The following is a 27,708-nucleotide window of genomic DNA, read 5'->3' as shown; positions in this document are numbered from 1 at the left end:
GAATATACTAAGGAAAACAGTCTGGGTTAGCCCTGCCTCAAGTAGAGGCAAATCTATCCATGGAACTGCTTTTGCTCAAGCAAAATTAGCTCAATGGATGGCTGATAGGCTAAGGAAAAAATATCTGCATGCATGTGTGCACGTACATATCTATCAAAGGCAGGACTAGTAGTGGTGATTAACTGGAAAGCGTAGGGTCTGGGCATGACGTAGATGGTACAGAATAAGGGGTGGAACGTGTCCTTGTTTTCAGTTGGAATAGAGTTAATTTTTGCAAGAAGCTGGGAGGGGGAACAGCCAGGATAGATGACCCTAACTGGGTCAAAGGGATATTTAACACCATATGATGTTGTGCTCCATATGTAAGGGGGGAGCTGTCCAGGGAGATGTCGCTGTTGCTCAGGGACAGGCTGGGCATGAGGTTCTGGGCCATGAACAAATTATGTTGGGTATCACCTACTTTGTATATTCTTTTGTAAGTACCACTGCTGTTGATTTCCTCTCATTGCTGTCCTAGCAAGCTGCCCTAGCAAGCTGCCCTTATCCCAGTTCACAAGTTTTACTTTTTTCTTCCAATTCTCCCACTCCAGGCAGGGTGTCTGTGTGGGGAGGGAACGAGAGAGCAGCTGCATGGTGTTTAGCTGCTGGCTGGCACCAAACTATGACACAATCCAAGATTTCTGTGACAGCAAGTCATTCTAATGCTTTGCTCCTTAATTCATTGATAAACATTTGGTGTCAACAGATCCTAATTTAATAAAAAAAGAAAAGATACCATATGGAATGACCATACACATTATTGAAAATTTACCAAAGGAATACCAGAAGTTGTCATTAAATATTTAACAATTAAAAACAGTATCAATTTTAAATGTTTAGGCCTATTACTGGGAGAGTCATAAGAAAAACCCAGCCTGTTTTACTCTGCACAGGAACAGTGTGAAGCAGCGGCACACAGGTTAGCCTATCCTGCTCTCTGTATTCTCCAATGCATTTTTAAACAAAGAACCTTCACTTGCAATCTATAACACATGAAAACCCCCCACTTTTCCTATGCAAAATAGACATGGAAGCCAGCATTTCAAAATGGCAACCATAGGCCACTGGAGCACAGAACGGAGTAGCCATTTATCTGTTCCCCTTGCATTTCTGAGCGAGGTTCAAGGTCCACATACTCCCCTCTAGATTTTGCACAGTTTGGGTCAAACTTCACATCAGCTCAACTTCCCTTTGAAACACTGCCATGTCTGGTCTGTAAGAATAAAATCTTCTTGCCCTTAGGGCTTGATAGAGTTAAAGGGCAAAATCCTGGCTCCTTTTAAAGTCAGTGGGCAGTTTGCCATTTAATTCAATTGCTTTGTATTTCACAGTGACCTTACAGGTATTCCAAAAGGTTTGTACCCATGCATCCTATCTTCGCTTGGAGGAACAGCGGTGGCATGTATTAGTTTTTAACAGTAATGTCTGGGTGGCAATGAGAATGCTTTTACTTTGAAAACTCACATGAAGCTTGTAAGCCTCCATTCAAAACTACAGCACAGAACAGTAAACATTGGTTCATCAAAATTTGTCATCTGGTTGGTACAGAAAAATTCGTTTTAAAATTTAGAAACTGCAGAACGGGCATCTGAGAAATCATTCCCTTTCACTTAGTCTACAGAATTTTAAAGAAAATTATCAGGGAAATCACATTTTACTTCACAGCAAGAACACACATGGTTTCTACTATTAACCAAAATGCATCTGTACCAGTGCCATATCACAAATGACTTGGAAGACATTTGCAAAGACAGCATAAGCAAAGACATCTTTTACATTACCATCTGAGCATCCTAAACTACAGTGGCATGGGGCTGGATGAATCTATCAACTTGTGTATCGCTATAGGTAGATGCAAATCTACAGAGAAGGTTTTATACAAGTAATTAGCTAGCTAATAGAACAGTTTATCAGAAATTCTAACTGGGGTATGCTGAAAATATATTTTAAGCCATTAGCAGCTCAACAATGTACAATTACTTGTCATCAATGACACTATTGACTCCTTATACAACAAGATTCAACTGCTCCCTCGTACAAATTTACCCTTACAGGACTATACCCTTAACCTGCAATAAAAACCCCAAATATGTCCTGTGTTTTACTTTTCACACTTGAGCAGAACAGCAGCACACATCAGTGATGGATGCTGTGATGCTTAGATGTCTACCTTTTTTTTTCTTCCAGTTCCCTTATGTAAATAGCAATCTGTTTCAAAGTTAAAAATACTCCTCTTCCTCTCCACTAATGTGCATGTGTACTTTTATATCCTTATTTAGAAGCTTGGCAAGAAAGGCAGAGGGTAACTGATTTAGCATAATGTCTCTTTCCCACTTTCAACATTCTGGCATAATATTAAAGACCAACTCAGTAAAGATGAGGGCAGAATAATTATGTTATGCACTGTTTTCTCAGTCTTCGACTAGAAATGAAATCAGTAACCTTTGCTCAGAAGACTTGTTAATACCATAGGCTTGCCCTCATGCCCAAAACTTTGAAAATAAACAGCAATAAAGGCTGCAGATAGTCACTCATCTCAAGACAGACACTGTAGTGCAGTAATTAAAAAACATTTTCCACTTATTTTCATCACGTAAAACAGAAATATATTCCATCACTCAAATTATGGAAGCGCAACTTAGCACAACCTGCTAGCCTAGGAGAGGGAGAAAGAAGGGGAATGCCAATTAACCCAATTACTGACAGAAAAGATATCAGCATGAGTACCTATCAGGTCAGGTTCAAAAACACATCAGAAGCACCAGTGTTAAAAAAAAAAAGAAAAACGAAAAGAAGAAAAAAGCTTGCACTCCCTGTGCTGAGTAGCACTATTAAATTCAGATGCAGGGTTGTGTTTAGGTTGGACAGGCCCCAACAGTAGAACAAAGTCAGTCTGTCTTAGTACCATAACCAAATTCTACAAGTTAACAGCTTTTCATGAAAAGCTGCCATTTCAAAATGTCAATCAAACCTGAATATAAGTGGGAACTCCTGCAGAAATAACCAGCTGCAGGTTTGAAAAACATTTTTCACTGAAAGTGGAAACACAAAAGATGTTTGAGTGAGATCTCTTTTCATTCCTGTAACAGTAGACGGTCATTTTCACAACATCAAGGACAAAAACACAAGACAAAATTGCAAATAACGTCTTGAAAGAACCATTTGCAGGGGTGATGAATGATTCAAGTTACAAATGACAGAATTATTGGCAAATGGAAACTCATTAATATGAAAAAGCTTCTCTTATAAGATTGCAGTTTGTCTCCACTTTTTCTTATTGCATCTGAATGATTAGGTTGTGTAAAATAATTTCAATCCACATTTAATATTTGGTTTCTCACCTTGAGGCAGCAGCTTGCACCAAGACCACCTGACTGGCAAGTAGCTTGTCTTTACGGGGTTTTACATGGTCATTAAGCAAAAGAAACAGTCTCAGATAAACACAATACAGATTCTAATGGAACAAACTCTATAAATTTAAAATCTACCCACTGGAAAAACTCAAGTTTTCTAATTCAGTTCTGTACATCCAAATATGTCACATTTAGTCAATAAACCAAGGGGGAAATATTTATACAAGTGCACGCTATACTGGAAAAGAAGTTTACTAACATTGCTTTGGTCATGTTCTTCTTTCTTAAGTATATAGCAGGAAACAAGCTCTCTTTCCTACTTTCTGAAAAATGCATACAGACCCTGTAAATGAGTTTGCTGTCCCAATAGCAGCTTCACCAATTTCTCATTCAACAACCAGACTGATGCAGTGGCTATTTACTTCACGACTCTCTACATTCAGTGCCGTGCAACAAACACAGCCAACAGGGAGGCTTCCTAAAGAATTATGCCAGTATTTAAAATTACATTTTTTCTCCTCAGAAAACACCTGCATTGTAGCACCAGCATTAGTTACGCAGTTTTCTTATTATGAACTAGTAATATAAACAGAGAATACACTGCACAATAGATTTCAGTACTCAGCACGTCTGTAAGTTTAGAGTATTAAATGTACACGCGTTGCCTTATACACATTCACCTCCTTCCCAGCGTTAACGATCATTAACTACGATCACTGTGCAGGCAGGATAACATTAACTCTTTTGAGTGGCACCACCTTCTTCCTGACTTAGGCTTTTCACCAACGTGAAACATTGTTGTTACACAAAATTCTCACAAATTAGAATGAGATGAAGCTGCTCAGTGATATTAAACTGAGCATATTTAGGACTTCAAAGTGTGAAGAGTTATTGAAGTTGGAAAATATTTGCTGAAAATTAAGCTGCCACACAACACAGAACTCAAACAACTCATCACTTTAGCCTCTGTACGATCAGTTACATCATCCAGTTTCACATAGTAGCACTTTTTCTCTAGCATACATTAACTCCTAAAATCCAAAACCTCAGTGTTCAATGTATCAAGTTCCATTTCTCCAGACACAGTACCATAGCAAAGTTACCTGAGATATTTTATTTTTCTTAGACTCAAACTTTGCTGAAGTAGAGTCACAACAGAAGTTCATTAAAAGTGCTTCACGCAAGAAGACAATAGTACTGAAAGATTTCACTATACTGTCTTGTTTTTTGTGTTTTTTTTTTTTTTAAGTAGGTTTGTGTATATAGAGTTTACTGAGGTTCTGGGGATGAACAATTAGCTGTATGAAGAAATACCTGAAGTAAGATTAACGTGACTGTAAAATGTCGCTACCAAGCTATTTAAAAACTCTGACAGAAAAAAGCAAAGAGGGGAAAGAATCAAACTGTGCCAAACCTAGTGCCTTAGCAAGCACAGTGTTTTTCTGAGCACTCTTAAAAGCAGAAGGTTTCCTATTTACTTCAGGAAACAGCTTACAAGTCAAAACATGCTGGAGGTTTTTTCGTTCTGTTTTGTTTAGAGCTGCCAATTGTTAGTCAAGATTACTATTCATTTTACAGGAGTGTTAAGAATGCAAATGGTTAACAGTAGTATAAACTATATACTTCGTTTAAGTTTGAATGTCCAAAACTATTACACACTGCATTCATCTGCATTCCCTGTTTATGGGAATGAAATATGTAGTCATTTGAAGTCCACAATATGTATACTGTGTTTGTAATAACTGCAGATTTTACAAGCACATTATTCTTTCCATTAGGATTAAAACCTCACCGAATAGCAATTTGTGAAAGAATTCTAGCAGGGCCCTGAGCCCAGAACTCTGACCTCTGATGAGATGCTTGGCAGCAACAAACTCTAGGTCTAAGCAAAACATCTGGTTTGAGTTAGACTTCCTGAAAAAATAGCCCCTGTACTGGGGAAGCTGGTATTCACACAGCTTTGTCTATACACTTTGACTGACTTCAACACTGTTGCAGGGGGAGAGGAGGAAAAAAAAAAAAAAGCTTTGCCAGAACACATGTCAATCACTGTAGACTTCTTGGTGGCCTCCAAAGGGCCAGGCACTTACATTAGGAGACACTGTACGCATTTGTTCATGCTTCTTGGGCTTTTTCCTATTGTACTTCATAGCTCCAAGTTTTTTTCAGAATTAATGCCAACTTGGAATTATCTAAACCAGAACTACAGTCGAGCTGAAAATGTAAATTTTGCTTTAAGAAAGAGGATCTGCAGGTTTGGGCTTTGGGTTTTTTTTTTTTAAATTAAATTATTTTAATGTCATTTTTCTTGCAAATTTAGACAATCACTGTCATCATAAAATGAATGGGGATATTCCCAAAAGAAATGCTAACTCCCACTGCCAAGAACTCTGTAAGAACAGCAACAGTTTTTGGTTGGCTCCCAAAGTTTTTATACACATCACCATTTTTACATACATTACGCAGATAACAGTACCACAGAAGGGTAACTGCAGGGAGAATGCCTATACACTGGGACAGGGTGTCCCAAGCCTGCTGCTCATCTACATAATCAGCACAAGCTCCTACAAAAGAGGGTAAGAAAATAGAGCTGGGGGTCTTGTTTCCCATTTTCCCCAAAACAGAAGGTATGTGGTATCAGAGAGTAGGTGACAAAGAATAAATAAACAACTTTTGCAGGCTTGCTAAGAGCTGCACTTTGTTAGAGCCAACAGCGCAGGTAAGGAGGATGTGAACAGCTTGGTGCAGCAGGTAGGATGCAGCTTCAGTAACGTATGTGACTGTCAAGGACCAGTACGTGGCCAAGCTCAGTTCACCAGACTGATGTTCTCTTTGCAGGAGATTTTGTATTTTTAAATATCACAGTGAACCCTTTAGAAAGTAATTAAGCCATAATAACAAAACAACTAACAATACCTACTGAGACCTGTTACGTTAACAAATACAGAGTGGCCTTGTCTTACGTAGAACCAGGAAACTCAAAGTAATTTTATTTGGAAGTAACAGATACAGAATTTAATGGAGATTTCTGTCAACACATTCATTGGTGTTACATATACATGCATGCATGTCTAAGAGACTGTGTAAGAGAGGTGTGATAACATTTATCTATATACAATTTTGCTATGTCGAAATATACTTGCCTTTGCTGGCACTATTAGTCAGCCCTAATTCTACTAGTAGAATACTTTCTGTACACTCTTTACTTGCTAAAAACGTGTTGTGGTGAAAAAAATCACCCAAGAAAGGATTTTCTTCCATCTACTGCTCTATTTTATGTCTGCCATACGACTGCGTATTGTCAGTGTGCTCATAGTTTATTTTCTTCTTGTGATTGCTAATGCAATAATATTTTTATGCCTGATCTAGCAGTAACTTTACACTGGAATTAAATGTCAATTTCTACTTTCCACCCCCAAAATTCTAAATTAAATGCCACCGATACCGACCCCCTGCATTCAGGCAAAATGCAGCCACCAACCCACAAAGGGACATTTATAAAATAAGCCTTGCTTGTTTGAACTGCAACACTGCCGTCACTGGAGTTTCAGTCGGGAGACTTAAATAAATAAAAATAAACCAAAGTAATAAACACCATGTTTTATGGAGCTGCACGGGAAAAAAAAAATAGGTCCTCCTGGCAAACTTGAAAGATTAGACTTAAAAGCTGCCTCTCTCCTTCCGGAAGACTTCTGGCCCACACTACTCAATGCCATCTTTGAAGGACAGTCACCTGTGGGCAGCAAGGCCACCCACACAAGTGTCCACGCTCCCCTTCGGTGCTGCAGCCATCTGCCCTTCTGTACAAGACCGGGTAGGAAAGAAAATAATGTTCCAAATTAAGTCGACTTAGAAGTTTCTGAGAGCAGCAGGAATAATGAATCGTCTACTAGCGCCTCCAGCAACATAAGGCACACGGAGAAAAACCCCTGTCGCTAGCCCAAGGTTTTGTAATACACAGTTATGTTCTCCAAGGAGCTAAATATTTCTACTACTGATGGCATTCCAGTGGCCATGTTATTCAGAGATCTGATGTGAAACAATTGTACTGTTTTTTAAAAGAAATAACTCACATAATCTCTACATTTCTGGAAGACTGACTATAATTTTAGAATCATCATCGTCAGCTGGTTGACAGCAATAAAGACAACATTCACTTTAAATAACCCTGAATTATATACAGTTGAGTAAATTTGAATTTGTTTTGCTTTAAGGTCTTCCAAAGTTGAGGCCAACATGCTGAACAAAAATATTAAACTATCTATAACCCTGTGTCAACATATGATGCTACTGGGAATGGTAAGTGAATTAATTTTCCAAGGAAAATTAATTACTTATGACTTACAGTTGTAAAAGCAAACAACGTAACTCTGGATTAGGGCACATTTAATTTCTGTTTGGAGTAGCGATTAAATTAATTTCATATAATTCATGGTATGTAATGGAAAGCAGAACAAAGATGAAATCTTAGACAATGACTGACACAGAAAAAAAGTGTATATTTATGTTCCTGATCCAAAAATAAAGGTCATAGATATTAATCACCGTCTAGTGAAACATGATTTTAGTTTCTTAAATGATTTTTTTCAAAACTGTTTGTTAGAAAAAGTGTTATTAGCAAGATAAAAATCTAAAAAGCAACAAATTACAAAACAGAGAAATCTCAGAAGTTGTATTGTCTCAGCGAAGAGGGACTTACATTTTCAGTATATCTATTGAATGACATAACTGTCACAGGATTACCATAGGGAATGGCAACACTAAATACATACTACATTAAATTAAATCCGTCTTTTCTTAAAGAATAGCAGAAAGATTTGATCACAGAGCCAATGTTTAAACAAATATGTGCACTAACACTGCACCGCAACTGAAAAAAAAATAGGGTTTTTATCAATTCCTTACATTTCATAGTAAACAGCTACTGAAAAAAAATAAATCCACAGCTCAAGTGAACCTGTGAAAGCATTCTTGCAGCATTCTGTGATAGGTATTTGTTTAAATAAAGCAAGAATAATTATTTTATGCATTTCAACACCAAACATATCAAGTTCTTATTTTACATAATATCTACCACCAGAACCATACATATTAACAAACCACTTATGGGTTTAAAATATCCTCTGAATTTTAATTGCCACTTATGGTCTCTGACTGAAGGTGAATACAAGTTTATTGCTGATTCCAGATTTTCAGCTATCAAGTCAACAGCTGCTGTGCTCAGCAGCTCACACCAAATCACTCAAAAGTACGATAATATTAGTATTTTTCCTTATGAGTCAAATGAATATACTGTTAATTCATGAAACCAAAACAACAGATGCAACAGATGACCGCTGCACAGCAAGAAGTGACTATGGAATTCCACTAACAAATAATATTTACATTCATGATGTTTAAATTGAGCCCCCCCACAAATTCAAACAAGTGATGCACACCCCTATTGCTACTTTTACCTTATTATGGACACTAAGCTAGATGCTTTTACTACTGGCACAGTTTAATCAATTTTATCATTAGAATAATTAAATTAAAATCTGACATCTTAAAGATCAACATCCAATGTCTGAGCATGAAATGCAAGTTCTATGAATACAAATATCATATCGGGGATATAGGTGATGCCAAGACTAATCTGCGACACTGGCTGTTTTTTTACTGTAATATTTTAAAGAATGTTTAAAAAAATGTAAGGAACTTAAGTAACAAAAAGTTAAATGAAATGCAGATAAATGGAGCTGAATAATTTTTCATTGCTAAAGTTGTGTATTTTCACTTAAGGTTATTAAACACTTGAAATGTAAACAGGAAACCCTGCAGCATCACACATTTTGGAAGCTGTTCAATCAAAATACTTTTTAAAAGATAAATGCTATCACCTTCTTTCAGCTCTTAGTCAACCAAGCATTTCCAAATCTGTGACTAGAGAAGCCGTATCAAGCATCGGACACAGGACCATCGGACTGCAGGACCCCAGCCTCGCAACTCCCAGTTTGCTCCCCTTGCCACTTGGCTCCCACATCAGAAGAGTGTCTCACCCAGTTGTACTGTAACTCAGAGTTTGAATTAGCTCTGCCCAAGTACGTTTATGGGAAGGCAAAAAAATCCCAACCCCAAAAGCCAGCAAACTGCAATATTAAACAGGCTTGCGCAGAGAGCACCCCGTACCTGGCCAGTTCTGCTCAGGAGTTTGTACCTACTGCTTTTGTGGCAGGCTGGAAGCAAATAACCTTGACGCCTACTTTTCATGAACAATAACAAATGTAATTAGAATCCCAGGAGAGCAAAATCACATGAGGGAGTTTGCACCAAGTCTGTTGTCGTACGGCAACAAAAACTTCCTAACAAACTTCTGCCAAGAGAGCGGGTAATTAAGCGATCAGGAACAAACTGACAAGGGGGGTGGGGGGGTGGGTGTGTGCAATCTGTCCAGCAGCTGCTTCCTATCAACACCCTTGGATCATCCCACCTCAGTCTAACCACACTTCTTCTGTAGCTTCTCTACTTTTGTTAAACCTCAGCAGCTCTGTAAAACCCCACATATGCAGATCCAAACGCTCTACTGATTAAAAGCGGCAATGCAAGAGGAGGATTATTAGTGGTAATGCCTCAAGTTTACCTGCAGTTGAGGTTGCTTACAAAGGCCCATCTCTGTCAAGTTCTCAAATGCTGTCTACAGTGCATTTTTGGTGACAGCAGTGAAAAAGAGAAGCAGTCCATGGGCAGCTTGGTGAGTGACATGTGCAGATGCTGTGATACCGCTGTGCTCTTGCACTCTTTGTAAATACACACACATTTGCCTTCATTTCCTTAAAGGGACAGCATCTCACCTCAACTGAGCAGGCACGTCTTCCTGGGAGGTGCCAGTAAATGCACACAGCGTACTAGCTACAATAATTAATACCACAACTGCTACCTTCTTTCTACATCCCTTTGTTTTGTTATAACTGGCCAGAACAGACCAGCAAAAATTTACTGTGCTTTGCTGACAGGAGAGTCAGTCTCTCTTTGCCAGCCAGAGAATAGGTAGACACAACCAAAGAGACACTGCCAAGTTACAGGATATATAAACTATCCCTGGGAGCCAGCAAAACTGCTGCTGAAGATTAAATTACACAAACTCGCCAGAGGTGTAACTTATTTGGAAAGGAATCTTAAGTTTTGCACACCTACTTCACGGGGTTGGGGAAGCATCCAGAAAACATTATGGGATGATTACCTTTCCCTGACAAAGCTGTCTGCAAAGACTTTGTTCCTGCAGAAGTCAGCCAGCTTGGTTTACAGGGCTTTACTTCTCAAAATGAGAAGCATATAATTTACACTAAAAATAGTGTTGGGCAAAATCCACGTATGATTTTGCTTGCTTTCCTCACAGAGCTAATGCTTCACCTCTATTATGCAACAATTAAGTTTTAAGTTGCTGGGTGTTAGAAATCCTGTATTAAACACGAATGAAATCATCAGCTTACCTATGCACTTTCTTTTAAAGTGCACCTTTTCCCTACTGAAAAGACACTTATGTTGCTCACATTTAGCAATATTTTATAGGTGAAAGCCATGACAACCCATCCCTCAAAACGTGTTTTTTTTTTTTTCAAGGGAGTACCCCCGTCCCTTTTCCACAAATTTCAAAGCAAGCAATTCCTTACAGTATGCTGCAAAAAAACTCTGCGACAATAGTCTCTCTGCAGGAGCCTATAGGTTCACAGGAGAGGTTTAAGTTTCCTTTATTGAGGAGCAGAGCCAAGAGCACTGTGAAACCCTATCCCACATGCCCCTGTCTTTCAAGTCCCAGTGAGCTCCTTCAGAGACGAATATGGAAGCAGCCAGAATTTTTGCAGTTACCATGATAATTTTTCTATTTACAATAATGGCAATGTGTCCTTTAGTCTAAGTTTTTTAAGGATTTCTTTAATATCAGAATAACCAGTTTCTCTTTTGATACCCTGCTCTTTCAGTCAGATTCCAGTTCACCAGTATACTTCATATTAGAAGTTTTTTCAACTTAAGGTACACCCATAATTAACTGGTTGCCATATACTGCTAAAAAGGAGTACTACACATTCATTAATAAGTGGTCTGATTACTGAGAGATACACAGACACGAGCACTGGTATCCTTTGATACTTAGTGTTAAAGCAAAGGTCCTCTTTACGCAACCATTTCAATTAATGTACAGAAATTCACAAACAAGCTCATAAAACTGCAATTGCATCCTAATTAAGCATACAATGAATTACGTGTGTAAATCTGGTAATATAGAAGGAAGCCTGCACACAGGCTGTTCAGCTGGGTGTTGCAACCTGCAGCCTACAATTCTGACCTCACAACATTCCAGCTGAAATCAAATTCCACAGGAGCTACACAAATCCCACAACATAAAGCATGGCTCATCTGCATGCAGGCATATTTTTGTGATAAAGAAAAAGTATCTCCAAAGTTAGTGGCTATTAAATATTAGAATACAGGCAGTTTGCCTCTGATTCGTGGTGGGTGTGCAGAAAAGTAGTAACATTTGAAACAATACTCCTGCCAAACCAGAGGCTAATACCACACATCTTTTCTACCTGTCCTGTCACTCCAGGCACCCACTGGAGGTTGAGAAAGACCCAACAGAGGTGATGCCATGCACACCGTTCAAGGGAAGATGATGATGATTAAAAGAATGCAACAAAGAGGCCTACCAGGCAATTTCAGTGATATGAAGGAAACATCCTTCCACCATTAGCCACCAGTTGCCCATGCTCTTCTGGAGCAAAAGATAAAAGTCAACTGGAACTCAGGTATGACTTCAGTGAAATGCCTTGCTACTACCTAGCTGGTTGAAGATTTTGAACTGTTTTATGTTCAAAATACCATCATAATGTCAGAACTGGTCTTATTAAGGAGGAAGAATATTTGATTAAAAGTATTCCCTAAAGTTGCATTGCCATTTAATAAAATATATCCATCTTTTTTTGGGAAAAAAAAAAAAAAAGAGTCTAAAAGGGGTAATAAATGGCAACTGAAATAATAAAATGTCCCACCAGTAATAATCAAATACAAAAAACTGATGCACTTGAATAACAAGAGGAATAGGGGGTGGAAAAAGCACAACAGGGACAGAAAAGGCATTTCCAAATTTAATTGTTATTAGGCATTTTGATTAAGCTTTATGAAATTCTCCTTTAATCAGGACCTTACAACGTTATATAGAAAATAAACCAAGAATTAGCAGAACCATTTTTTTCCTGAAGGAATTGTTACTCAAAAGTATTGTTTTCAGATTTTATTTGCCACAAAATGTTCCAGCTACATCTGGAATCAAGTATCCTTCCACTTCAGAGGTTACAAAACTACATATATTCTCTCTTCTATTTGTCATATTAATTTTCCCAATGTGCTAAACAGTAAAGATGTTACCATGTAGCAAAATACAGCACACAGATTTTTGTGCTCCAAAAATTATAAAGGCCGAATTGGATGTTGCTTTTTCAGGATCAGATATGATGCAAACTTCTTAATATTATACAAGACTTGAAAAAAATTCTGATTCTTCAAGACACACCACGTATTTTTGAGTTCCACCTAGCTTTCTCCTTAGAGCTTACTGTTATTTTTAGCATCCATGGATTTTTCACATTAAATAAACAGTGAAAAGACCAAGCAAACTTAATGTCATCTCTCAGCATTATTTCTCCTTTCTCTGCTTTGCAGTACTGACTCAGGTTTTGACTTTTTAAAAGTTTATTAATTTAATTCCCCCTTTACTGGAGGCTATTTGTCTTTGATAGAGATTGGTGGACTGAAAATTTATGCTAGTGCTGTTGTATACTCCTATGAAAAGTTGGGTTTCTATTTGAGAGGAAGGAATTTTTTTCTTTAAGAATTTTTTTTTTTTTTTTTTTTTTACTTTTTATTCATTTTATCTGAAATGCAATTCCCTAACCACAATTTCTGTGAAGCAGCTTTGTTCTCAGCTCTTATCTACATCTTCCAAAATCATTACAACTATTGTGGTAATTCATCAGCCGAAATTCAGTTCGGAGTATAATGAAGACTTGAGCCCCTAACTGCTTCTTCCCCGATAGGAATTTAGCTTTGAACTGGCATAGGGAGGTGGCAAGGCAAACATATTCTGTGTCAGACAGAGTCTGGGCATCATCTTCATGTTCAACTACAGAAGAAATCATAGTAATGTGGCCTGAAGGTGATAAATTAATTTTAGCTAGGTTCCTGTCTGGGAGGAAAGAACAATTTTCCTAATGAGATAAAGATGAATGAAGACAAGGACCTTTAGGCAACTGGAATTTTAGTCTGAGAGAGGCCTTCATAAATCTCTTTGTTTAAGGAAATACCTGTTAGGAGATCTGGGGCTTGTTTATTTTTCTCTGACAAACCTGATTTTCTTGGTAGTGTACAAACTCAGAGCCATAACTTGAAATGAGAATAAAAGCAGATGGTCGAGTACAAGTTTCAAATTTTTTGTCATCTAAAATAAGTAAACATAAATACCAACTGATGAGACTCAGTTTCCAGAGATGTCCTGCTACCTGGAAACTCTTATTACCAAACCCAAAAGAGCAGATTTGCTTGGAAAACTTGCACTAGAAAAACCAGAGCACACCAATATTCTCACAAACATACATGTGAAGTACCAAGAGGCCAGGTGGAAGGGATCCAACTTCCCACAAAAAGTGGTGACTGCAGAAAATGCAGCCCTTCACACCATATTCCTGGGGGTAGGGGCCCATGCTCCACCGGCTTTGAGAAAAATCTGCTGCCGACAGTATGAGCTAACACAATCACTTCCTTTCCTGTAGCACTACTGTCATTGCTGCTCCTGCCCAAGGGAGTTGCTCAGCAGATCTTAAGACATTCCCATGCCATACTCCCATTACAAAGGCTACAGCCTTCCTCACACAGGTTCTTCTTCATTAGTCTTTCCCTTCAACCTCTGTGAAAAAACTTCCAGAAAAGACAAAAATATTTATATCTCTGCCGTTTGGGACCTCAGGCTATCTTAAACTGATGTGGAGGCCAGGTCCCAAGTCAATCAAAACTCAGGTTGCTGTAAAAGCAGTAGTCCCAGCTCCACTCCTCCCTTAAGCTGTGCATTGTTGCCCTTCCCTTATGCCAACCCTGGACATCACGTAGCCATTACCATCACCAGAAAAGGATCAGGGCACTTGAGCAGGAGTAGCAGAACCACCCCTTCAGGGAGCCCGTGCTTTGACTGCCAGTGTGCAACCATCTCTCAAGAAACCACCATCCTGCTTGTGCTGTATGGCTTTCATGGTCATTGGCAGCAGTACAGAGGCTCAGCCTGACCCCGCCTCAATAGGCAGAGTTTTGGACTGTTGTCCTTCAGGACATGGTTGCCAAAACCTGGATTTGTAAGATTCTTAAATATCAATTTTAGGGTACTTAAAAAAATGCAAGATCATTATTTAAATGCTAATTTTATAGCTACAGAGGGCTAAGGAAGTAACCAACTCTGTGAAAAGCCTGTTATATTCCTGATCTAGACTATGCATTGCATATTTAATCCCTGAACTCAATGAAAAAAGCTACTGCCAAGTAGATTAAAAATGAAAGTGTAATAAAGCCTTTCAAATTGTCTTGGATAATATAATATTCTGCACCCAATATACTTTGTGTCTGAGTGATTATAACAGCTATTACTGTGGAACTTCTTGTACAGTGCAATGGCTTTTTCTATGCTGCTCTTTGAGACACCAGCAAGTGACTGTTCTCTCTAAAGGAAGACCAGTTTTAACAGCTTCATTCCTCTCCTCCCTTGCCCTCCCCTGCCACCAGAGAGCTCTCTCACCTAAAGGGCAGCAGAGCTTTTGACTTAGCTTTGAAGAATGCGAATTTACTTCCGATAGTGTCATAGTGTCACAAAGTTCTAGTATCTCAGAAATGTATTTCTGAAAGAGCATCTTATAGCTCCTGTAGGGATACTTAAGCATTCTGACAGGAGATAGTGTATCTATCACAGAGGAATTATTCAAACCACGAGGAGACTTGAAAGTACAGATAACTGGGAATGAACAAGTTTTGAGGTGTACCTCTACTAGGCTTTCTGGAATTACTTATCTAAAACTTTTCATATAACCAATTTGGACACGAACAAATATTGCACTTGGGCATCGACTTGTAAAACTTCTTCTCTGAATGGGCCAGGAACATGGTACTTACCCTGCTCTGTTTCAGTGCAAAATAAATGACACCAGCTTCAATCACTGAGGTAGCAGTCAGCTGCGGCAGTATGGTCACTGCAACATTTGTCTGGTAACATCATGCTCCCAAAACCATACAACCACCACCAACTCCGTGCCTTTTTGGTTTAGATGTATGCTTGTACAACGTGCATAGCAGATAGCGTGCATCTAAACCAATACCTTCTGGCCACATCAATGCATATTCCTAATACTTATAAACTCAAAGTACACTTCCATTTTGGAACTGATTTTAAAAAAAAAATCAATAGAATCCATCCAACTTATTCTTGAAGTGTGACACAAACATACCATTTCAAGACATTTTTCTTGCTGTTAAATGTTTTTTTTTTCTTAAAGCAAGGACCAACAAAACTCTGTATAGCTTAATTATTGTCCTTATTGCTGCTCCTGTTACAGGCAAGAGCAGTGGGTCTCCACAAGTGAGGAAGCTAACTACGCTTCAGACCACAGCTCCTCTTTTTGCCTGATAACCCACCCCTGATTTATAACTGCCATCATTAAAGCACATTTTCACTGAAATGTCGATGTTAAGCCTACACTATTTCAGCCCTTTGATCTAATTTTCTTCAAAAACTGCAGTATAGTTCATATTAAAAGATTAACTATACAAGTTAGTTTTACCAATAAGCTTTGCCATTCGCAAGCGACGTGAGCACATCTTACAGTCCGTGGCAATCCAAGTAGGACTTACAAAAGCAGTACTGCCCGCTGCCTTAGCCAACTGAAATTTTGACCTTGGTTCTTTAAAACCAAAACAAGACCTCTGAAACACCTCTGATATTTTTCACAGCACCTTCTTTGTCACACCACCTTTAGTGGCAGCAATAAAGGCTTCTAGACAGCTAATTGTAGTCTATCTCATTAACTCTCATGTGCTAATCTGAAAGCTTCCAATTCTGAATTCTGTTCCAGCCTTTCAAATGTGCTCACATTCCAGTGTTTCAAAAAATATAGAGAAAGGCACACGCTGAATTTTCTATTTTTTATTTATTTCTTTATTTGGAACTTAAACACATGCATAAATGTTCTCCTGAATCAATGCCAATACGTTATAAAACAGCAGTAACTGATGTACCACTTTCTCAATACCATTCACTTTGTAAAGGCACTTGGAAGGTAAAAGTTACTTCTCAAAAATAACCTACAAAAATGTAAAGAAATAGGAATTGTCTAACATTTTCCAACTCAGTTTTAGGAAACGAAGAACTTCAGAACAAATGCTTTTATTACAAACTTCTAAGAAGGAATGCACCTAATAGTACAAATTAATGGCTTCTAAATGGAGGATCAATATTTCATTGTATTTTACACAAAGAGCTAAAACCCCATTGCTGTAATAATACAAAAAAAAAAAAAAGGAGAAAGCTTTACAGATCAGGTTACCTGTCTGATTTGATGTTTTTAATAGACTATACATCTGGCTAGAGCCATTTCAGAATCTCTACCACTATCGTTAAAAGTAGAGATTAAAAAAAGAGGCAGTCTATGACTTCCAAGTATTTACTACCATTCTATCAACTGCACAAATGTCTTTTAAAGGAGACGCAACTAGTTGACAATTATAAAGCAGCATTTTGGCATTGCTTTGTATCATGACAGATTACTTAGATTAAATGATACGTATTATCTTACCTGATACATTCCAACTCCTATGTGTTTGGGCTCAATTTTCACTAGCTCAGCTAATGGGTCTTGGACGCGTCTAGCTATGGAAACTGAAAAACAGAATTAGAAACAACTATAGGTTTTAGCTGAAAAATCAGTCACGTATTCCCTTTTGCTTTTTTTTTTTTTTTTTAAATCTTCTACATACTTAATCTCTTATTTTACCTGGAAATAATCATTAAGAGCAGAATCCGTTTTTACAGTTAGAAACAGGACAGGAAGTGCACACTAACTGAAATTCTTAATTGATAAATTCAAGCAAAGACATAAGAAGATTTCAAACTAATAAAGACATTAAAAATTTTTTGGGGCCCCAGAGTTAATACATAGAACTGTGTACAGTAAGTTCTTTCCCTTGTATCCATACTAAATGCACATGTAAAGTCATTTAAAACCGAGCTCTGAAATATCCTTTAAGGTTAACTCACAGATATGTAGACAAGTAAACATTTATAAGAAAATTAAGTAACTGTTCACAGACTTATTTATCTAGTATAGTATTTCCTAAGGTATATATTAAATACTTATATAAATATATAATTCAACCATAAAATTCAGTGTTCAATTTGAAAACGATTCTTAGACTTTACTAATCTAAACGGCATACCAAAACACATCAGTTTGCAACCTGTCATCATTATAACCACATTTAGAAAAAAAAGTGCTATTTCCAACATTTCTGGTGCCATTAAAAGCACATGGGATGAACCTTTGGTCTTCCAAATGCAAATGTTGAATTATGACTGCCTTTTTAAGCCTATATTTATTGATAAATCCTTTACTGTCTGAAATCTCAGCAAAATATTTGCGAATGTTAATTTTCAAATTTGGTCTAATTCTGTACATACCGAGTTGCATTCAGTACCTGTAACTGTGCTCCCTTCCACATATACTAAACTACAAGATTCTGCTCCACCAGTACTACGTTTATGAACTTTTCTCCTCTGTGATGACAAAACAGGTTAGCTGGTTTAGCAACTTTTAGAACATTCATTCTACCTAGCAAACTAAGCACTGATGAAGAATGGGAACTGCAAAGTCATTTCAAAAACAAAACCAGACAAACCACAGGCCCCCTCCCCCCAAAAATCAAAAAACTTAAACCAACAAAAAAACCCAAGGCCTTGTTTGTAAGGCTGCTTTTCCTACCATGTCCACTGCTGTAAAAATGACAGAAATGGGGTAGGACATAAGAAAGCTGTGATCTTTTATAAGCTATCTCCAGAATCACCCCCACAGGCAACATTTAGCCATTTCAAGAGACAATTCCTAGTACGTATTTTACATTTGCATTGATTTTTAAGCATATCAAGACAGGGCAGAAAAAAAGACAGGCGTTAGGAATAAATAAGTATACGCACAGTGGTTTGGTCAATACGTTACGTTCAAATAGAAAACTAGAAGCATTTCCAGTGGTCAATAGCTGATTTTATACATATGCATAAACACACACACATATATATATATGTATAAAATAACAAACAAGATTATCACATACATTATCATTTTTATATAATATATAGGCATCTTTACAAAATCACTGAATTGCTTAGGTTGGACAGACACCTGAAGCAGGGTCATGGATGCCCAAGATCATGTCCTTTGAATCGCTCCATGGATGGAGACTCCACAACTTCTCAATGCAAACAATTCCAACATTTGAAAACTCTAACAGTAAATACATGTTTTCCCGTGATCAGATAGAATTTCCCATGTTTCAATCTGTGTCCACTGCCTCTTGTTCTGACAGTAGGCACTATTGAAAAGTGTATGTGCCTCTCTTCTTCCTTTTTCCCATTGGGTATTCATACATATTCATAAGATCTCCCTGAGCCTGCTCTTCTCCTGACTGTATGCTCCTCAGTTTTCTCAGTTTCTTCTTGTATGAAAGGCACTCCAGTCCCTTCATCAGTCCCTTGCAGTCCTAATTTAAATCGCACGTACCACTACTGCAGAGTGTTGAAGACTTCACATCATTTCAGAAAAGGACTTGACTATATGTTGATACTTGAAGCCAAACAGTAGACAGACCTACATTTACTGGCTATGCAGGCTCCTCAAACCACAACTGCGAAGTTTATCAATTAAGTGCAGCACTAGAGATTTCACTTTTAAATATCAGCACTGCTAAATGCACTGTTAATATGAAGTTCACTGCTCGGTCACACAAGGCTTTTCATATCCTTTATTATCCATTTTAACATATGCTGACAATGGCAGTTTGCTAGCTAGGCTCAGAAAGCACTGTGCTGGTGACATCTGATATGCCTCCTTCTCTGATAGTGCAGTTCTGAGTTCAAAGGCAATCACGTATGCCTTCTTGTAAAAAAAAGAAAAAAGAAAAAAATCACAAAAGGTTAACCAGTGTACACCAATTATCGCTTACACAAGCATAAATTACTGCAGAAATACTTGCCTATCACGGTAATTCAGACTACTTTGAAATACTAGTGGCACCTATCACTAGTCAAAGCACAAACAGAAGTGGAACAAAACGCCAGTGAAAGTTGTACCGATTCAAACCAGGAAAGATTTAAAAATATGTATTTCTTTTGAATGCATTTAGGTCTCTGTGAAGGTGCTATACAATGTTTTAGACAACTTTCTTTTACTTGTACCTAACAGTGAAACACATTTCAAGAATTCCATTTTTAGATAAGCTGAGAGCAACTATTTTTCGCTGTCTACATCTCCTTTCATTCTGTCTTTTAAAAATAAGCAACTACATGCATAGGTTGATGCAGGAATTTTCCAAGCTCAACCTTCTCTCAGAAACCTTCAATTAAAAAGTAAAATTTAGATTCTTCTTGTCATAATAGCTAGGTTGACAATGCCGTCATATCCCTAGGAAGCTTCCAGCAGAGGCATAGGACCTGATCCAGAAAAGCACTTCAGCACAGACACATGTCGGTATTCCCACCGGAACCAGCAAAACTATTCACATGCATAAAGTTAAATAGACATTTAAGTGCTTTCCTGGATCAAGCCTAATAGTTACAACATCCAAATGCAAAGATCAGCTAAGTCAGTTATGCTGTTTAAGGGCTGCAGCTCCTACAGCCGATAGCAGCAGGATAGCTGACCCGAAGAATTCCCGCTAAAGCCGCAGTTTTATTCCAGCACTTCCCAGATTCAAAAGAAAAGACAGCACAACAGTCAAAAGGCAAGAGTTCTCCACATTCTCACTAGGCACAACTTCAGTCAGGATTAGCAACTAGGGTCTCTTGTACAGGCAAACCCACTTTTGCCTTGTTACGGTACTAGCACCCCGCAACAAGCAGATATTCTTGGGGGAAATGAAGCTTCGCTCTGGCAATTTGATCCATGTGGCCGGACTCTTACAATACAGGGAGAGCCTTACTGAAATCGTGAGGGCTCTGCCCAAGTGCAAGCTCTGCTACCGTACATCAGACAGACAGTAAGAAAACTGATGGTCCTGTATTTTCCCATTAAAAATTAAATCAATACATTTCAAAAGGCCTTAATAGTAAACCATATTACACTGTTTCTCTGCTTAAGTACATTCTAGGAATGGCTAGAAAGCAAGCATTTTTAGAGGACTGGCAGTGAAATAGGCAATGCATTTGCACTTCTACAGTTATTAGGGTGTGCTTCACCTTCGCTCAAGCAAGTGCAAAATAAATCATTTGATGGCATGCAGGGCAAAACCAGAAAACTAGATTTTTAAGAAGTAATCAACAGAGACAAACATGAAATGTTTGAGATGACATTCTTAAATATGCTAGTGAGTAAGACGTGACCCCCCCTCCTCCCACCTCTGCTCATCATTAAACAGGGTCCTCTAATAAAAATGGCCCTCTAATAAAAAGTCACCACAAGAACTACATGCACAATACATACAAAGCTTCAAGTTGCCAATTAAGAACAAAACATTATTGCAATACTTGGAATGACAGAAACATATTACACTGCCATGCAGTAAATCCATGTAAATTTTTAAAGCTAGGGGGAGGCAGGATGACCGAGGTGGTCCTCTGACTTTAACGTAGATGAACGTTACCTCCAAATAGAGTGAGAAATAAGAGGTTACAGAAAGCATATTTACTGAAATCCTGTCTCATCATTACGTCATTTTCAGACGCTTTGTAAGAAAGGTGATTCAGCTGTTTGGTGGGCTCAGTTCACTCCATACTTTGGTTATTTGACAAGATGAACCCACAGGATAGTTAAGTATTTTTGCCTGTCAGTGATGAAGTGCAATGAGAGTGTGGTAAGTGAATAGCCTCTGTAAGAGTTGCCTGTACAACTCAGATCAGTCTCAGTCTCTGAATTTCATGGAAAATAAGGAATTGTATTAAAATGTTTTGCTCCCTAATGGCTAATGTGTAGATATGCCCTCATGAACTTGCAAACAAACTTAATTAACTGGCTCCTCCTTTCTTAAAAGGATCAAATCTCTCTTAATTCCAAACTGACAACATTAAAATTTACTATTTTCCTCACAAAACACATTGCACAACTTTGTTTTTACTAGTACTTTCCATGGCAAGCAATATAATTTTTCACAGGGATATAAAAAGGAGAGTTTCCACTCTGGAACACTGATAATAATTCTGAAAAGATTTAGCCTAAGAAGTGCCCATTCTCTAAGTGAAGGGCAAAACCAATATAACTATTTCTCTAGGTGGTATCTGTACAAGAGCTGTGCCAGCTGCCAGGCCTAAAAAAACTCCTAGAATTAGTACTAACTTCGTAATTAGGCTAAGGCTACCTGCCTCCCCATAGTAATGGAACAGATCAAAAGCAATTGTTGTGGCCCAAATCAGATGTGTACGCTATTTAGGGTGCAAGAGCAGCTAAAATTTATAATAAATAATTTCAAGTATTGTGCCTGCTTCAAGGGCAGCCTGCCAACTTCTGTGTCCAAACAATCACCTATTAAAATGTTCTCCTTTTGCACTGCTCTATGCAAGACCCACACCATGAAGCCGTAGATAGGGAAGGAGTGAAAATGAAAATGCAAAGTTCTGCCAAAGGCAGAGTGAGACACTGCCAGGAATAATCAGTGGGGAAAAAGGAAAAAAAATAATTCCACTTCTTTCAGTTACAGTGGCATTCAAATGTTGCTTGCCACTGCAAACAGAGAAAATTTTTGGCCAAAAGTCCAAGACAATGGCATTCCTTCCTTTAAACACATGGGCCTTTATATACGGATAAAAAACTGTCCCAGTGGATAACTGTGACAGTTTAGCTACCTCGTGTGAGTGGGAGCGCTAGTTTGTGTTTTGAGAAGGCAAGGGATAGTTTTACAAACAAATATATGGCAACCACAAACTATTAGACTATGATATTGTCAATTTTGCCATAAATGAGAACATTTTGTATTTTTATTATAAAGCCTCAGTATTTTGTTCTTGCTGAGACATGCTATTCTTACATCCAAGTAACTCGCATCCCCTCCCCCATTTTAAATTATCCTTTGCACCTTAAAAGTCTGGGTTGAAACTTCCATGTCAATGAAATAAAAAAATAATTTATTAAGGTAATCAGAGACTAACTCACAAATGCATATGTAATTACTGTCAATATATCATACACCAGGGTAGATATGGAAACATTACAATTTATTTAAATCCTTTTATAAAGCCTATTATTGTGTTCAAGATCAATTACCCTCCCTAAGTATCTGCAATAATGTTTACTCAGTGATCGATTGTTCAGGTTTCCTGAGTCCTGGAAGCTTTCTATCCTGTTGACCTGAATTTCACCCTCCTTGCAAAGGATACAGTGAAACGTACAGTAGTCTTTTCATTAAGCATTCTTTCTCAGTAGGTCAGGATTTGTGACACAGTTTTGAATCCTCATATATCTTCTTGGTGGGTTTAAAGTATGCAATTTATTTTAAGCAACTGCTCAACAGCTGCATTTCATCCAAAATTCTTCTGTGGCAAGTGAGCAGGTTTTTGTTTTAAAAAGGTTACATTTTAGTTTACTTTTACCTCCATAAAACTGATAATCTGTTATTCGCCTAAGATTAATGAAATAATGAATGACAATGTTCTATTTATTTACTACAAAAATCTTTAAAAGAGATGGCCTGAATACAAAAAAGCCAGACAGACATTTAAAGACAAATCCTCAACAATTTAATATTAGAATGCAGCTTTTTTAACTCAGTGCTTTTTCTTAAAAACATATTTATAAAACCACTTTCCTCAAGTATTAATAGTATCTGTATCACAGAATAGTAGGGGTTTTTTTAAATCCAAGGTGAGATGGGAGGCATATAATCATTTAATTGAAGCCTGATGTGACTTTTCTGTCACACAAGTGAGTTAGTCTTACAGGATGGTATAAATTCAGAAAAATCTTTCCCCATCTGCTCCGCTTAAAAGGTAGACATCATCAGTGTGTTTTTCACATTCAGACTGCTGGTACTAATTTTAACTACCTCACTATGCCATTTATTACTGTTACCACTAAAAGTAAAAAATTACTTGAAGGTCTGTACTTACTCATTTATACCAACAAAAAAATAACCTTTCAGAAGTGACCAGAATATCTTTTCCTACACCTACAGTAAGAAAAGCAGCTTTGGTGAGTAACATATCATGATGCTATATTAAAAGCAAGCCAAAAGCCCTCAAATTGAAGAGCATCCTTATGCTCATTGTTCCACTCTTCAAAGAGGCAACAATGCCTTCTAAGAAAAACATGGACACACCCATGCACAGAGCTCTATCCAGAGGGAGGGAAGTAAATCGTTTTCAGAACTCTTCTATGCTAAGGGAAACTGGTTTTACCAGAGCCTGGACTAGTGCTCTGCTTCTGGAGATCGCTTCTAGACAGAACTGGTGGGGTATTTTCAATTTGTTCATCAGCATGGAAAGTGATGCTCTGTAAATAAAAGGCTGAGTCCATCTGCTGAACTCAGATCCATCTGGATATAAGAAATGGGTAAATGCAAGAAAGGGAAGGGGAACATCACATCTTTCCACAATGCATTCAAGGATTACAGATCAGTTGCAACCACTAACATGTGAACAGAGAATGATACTCAGTTAAAAGCCTTTGGGATAGTGAAAATACTGATCCAAAACAATCAGACAGAAGAGATTTCATCTGTCTCAAAATATTCTCCTGCTTTAATTCTGTAACAAGGCAGAAGCCATGAGGAATCTAAGTGTGTCTCTATGTTGCAGATTACAGATCAAACTCCTCTACTCCAGTCTACTGCTACACTCTACCGCTTTAGACAAAACACAGTGCTGATGAGAAGGATGTTAATGATTACATAGTAACTCACACATGGCATGAAGCTTGGAGAGATCAGCAAACTTGAGTTTCTCATTTATCTAGACACGTAACTGCAAGCATCTCTACCATCTCTGTAACAACCCATTCAGTTTCATGCCTCTGGTTTTGGGCAACTGAAGCCCATTTTTCTCTCTCAAAATCCTGATGCAGGCATACATGCCCACGTGCAACTACAGGAGACCCAGTCACTACCAGCCTAACTGCACTTAGGGACTCTTTTTTTTCCAAGTTATCCACAGATTCCCTGTAACTTCTGCTTAAGCTGTAGGGCCTAATCCACACCTTAGGATAAGCTTCTGCTCATTTTCAGGAACTGGGTCTTATGGGAGAAGGAACAGGACCCTCTTTACCCATTACTGCTGTCCACCACCCATTGTGTTTTTAACCACTACATCTTCTCCCTTCTGACAGTATAATCAAACTAATTGTTAAATGCTACAGACTACAGGGAACACAGTTTAATTTCATACTGCTGTAATTGTGCACAACCCTACTAAAAGGTCTGGGAAAATGTTTTAATGCCTAAGAATTCAGTGCTTACCTTCCTTACTTGTAACTCTTTCACATAACTTGTGGAACTTGCACCAATCCTCTACGATTAGCTGTAGAGGGAAGCTTCCTCTTAGAAAGCAGTGCGAATGGTTTTACTCTAAGACTTCTGTCCAATAAAGTTTTTGAAAAATGACCTTCTCTCCTGAGTAGCCAAGGGGGAGTAGTGCTCTTTTAAGAAGATGAAGAAATTAGCTCAAGTAGACATCAAGGCACTATGTCCCACACATCTAATCATCAAATGGTTTAACTTTCCTTAAGAAAAAGTCAAAAGAAATTACATTTTTTCCAATCTCTACCTTCTACTTGCTGGCCAGTGTGACAGCTCTGAACTGTACATCTCTATCTTTAACAGCACCCCAGGGAATAAAACCCTGTAGCATGACAGTCTCAAAGTCCTAACAAGCCCTCAAAGCCTATAAGGCTTTCTTTTGCAAGGAAAAGTGCAAGTGGTGCGCTGAACTTTGAGTGTACAATAAGCCAATGCGTTCTGCCCTGTGGAGAGAAGACAAGCAGATGGGATTTGACAATGCTAAGGCAAGCTGTTCAGTGTGACCTTTTGCTCTCTCAGATTCTTCTTTACCCTCAGAATCTATCCTTTAGAAGCAACACAGTTCCTATACTGGACCATACCTGGGCACGCACCATGATAAACACGCTAGCCCTGTTAGTATGCCAGATCTCTGCAAAAAACTAACTTTAGGGAGTATCATTTCTACATCTGTTGCCTTCCTAACTGGGTGACACAGCTATGTGTTCTTGACAGTGGACTCCAGGTACTTCTTGTCAGAGGAAAATGAGCATTTCTTGGTGTTGCTGCATTAGACAAGCCTGAGTATGGTGCTCTTGTTTCAGCATTTGAACACAGAATTGCCAGTTAAAAAGCAAATGCATATGACTGCATAAAGATCTGGAAATATATCAGAGAAGCTTAGTGCGAGATCTTCTCCAACAAGTGCTCACACAAACATGATGTCTGAAAAGACATAACCCCCTTTCCCACCTCATCCTATGTTTAAAGAATTCTATGTGTTCTTCAGGTTTGTCTGCATTTTTATATATCAAGGCAATAGAGTGTATTAGGTTTTTATTTTGCTTTTCAAGTAGTGAAAGAAAAAGATTGCTTATTTGTTACAGCAGTCATCTATCTCCAAATGAAAGGTACTTCATCAATTTAATGAAATGAAGGCATTTCTCATGTAACATAACTGAGTATATATTGAAACCAGGGTAAAATCCCAGCATGACTATCGCCCCAAAGTGATTCTACACCATGAGGCCACTGTTTCAGAATTCAGCAGTTTCCTCTGGTTCTTCAAGCTATTAAGCCACATTCATTTCACCACTTCGCGATGGAGAGGCAACAGCAGAAGAAAATTCTGATGTGACCTCATGGCAAACAATTGGTGCATCCTTTATCCTCCTTATACTAGGGACAACAACAAAGCCACCACTAGCTGATCATACCTTTGAAAGTTTCCAGGCAGCACATAAATTCCATGTTTCTGCATGTCAATCCTTCAACAAGTCACGTGTGCTTACACTTTTGATATACTTAGCCTGTCCCCCCCCAGAGTCTTCCCTTTTGGGTCTAGCCAAAGTTGATCAAGCCAACAACCATTTGCAACAACAAGGAATTGGGTAAGTGGAGAAGCGCTGAGAGAAACTCAGAAAGCGTGACAGTGTCTATGTACTGAAACCTGCACAGGCACATTCTCCTTTTCTCTTCCCAGAAGCCTCATTTTCATTAGGAATATGGGTTCTGCACAACAAAATTAACTATAAAGGACATGATGGAGGTAAAACAAACAAAATAGCAACCTTCACCAAAAAAAAAATAATTTTCAGGAGTTCACAGGCCCAGTGACAGCAACCAAAACCAGGTTGACACACCAGTTCACCCATTTGAGAGCTGAATGCTGGTCACCACTGAATTTAACTTTTTTCCTATACTCACACAAAGAATACTGCATCAAGACAGTCTTCTCAACCACTCTTATAATGAAAGACAACTAATGGGAAAGGGAATTACTGGTAAACTTGCAAGGCAAAGTAACATTCACTGAGCAGGATACTTAAAACTACTTCAAAGGAAAACTTGCATCCAGGTCATCCATTTAAAAAAAAAAAAGGTACAAGCAGATCTCAAGCACAGTGACCTAGAATAACCCAGAAGATCTTATGGACAAGTTACAGTGAAATACGCCTACCTGAAGTTGCCCTGAACAAAAGCTAATCAAAGGTTAAATGTGAAATGTTACACTGATGGCAGCTTGGGGGGGTGGGGGGTGTGAGGAGGGGTGGGTTGTGGGGGAACCCCCAAAGAAGAGGGCGGCCAAGTCAGTATGAACTTGATGGCTTCATTAAAAATCCATCAAATTAAACACTTGACTTCTTTAAGAGGGTTGCCAGAGAACATACGCCAAGGCAGACAGAGAACTGCAGTCACCCCCCCAGCTCGCAGACCCTTCATTCCTGTTCTCCTAACCCTAGAGTAGGCAGCCACAAAGCCTTCCTGGGGCACAGAACCCTCACAAAGGTGATCAACATTTCCACCTTCCTAAGCACTCTTTTTATGGTGTCCATTCTCCCCTACA

General features: G+C 38.3%; 1 protein-coding gene across 1 annotated transcript in view; it reads right to left on the bottom strand.

Annotated features, from left to right (window-relative positions):
* Window positions 1-27,708, bottom strand: part of SRBD1 (S1 RNA binding domain 1) — a 121,744-nt gene that overhangs the window by 34,755 nt on the left and 59,281 nt on the right. Inside the window, exon 16 of the mRNA XM_084261647.1 lies at window positions 17,252-17,334. Coding sequence (XP_084117773.1) covers window positions 17,252-17,334 — 83 coding nt within the window. The remainder of the gene's footprint in view (window positions 1-17,251; window positions 17,335-27,708) is intronic.

This window comes from Gallinula chloropus (genome assembly GCF_964237585.1).
Source record: "Gallinula chloropus genome assembly, chromosome: 3".
Lineage (NCBI taxonomy): Eukaryota > Metazoa > Chordata > Aves > Gruiformes > Rallidae > Gallinula > Gallinula chloropus.
Note: the sequence above shows the minus strand (reverse complement) of the source record. Positions and strands in the feature narration are given on the sequence as shown.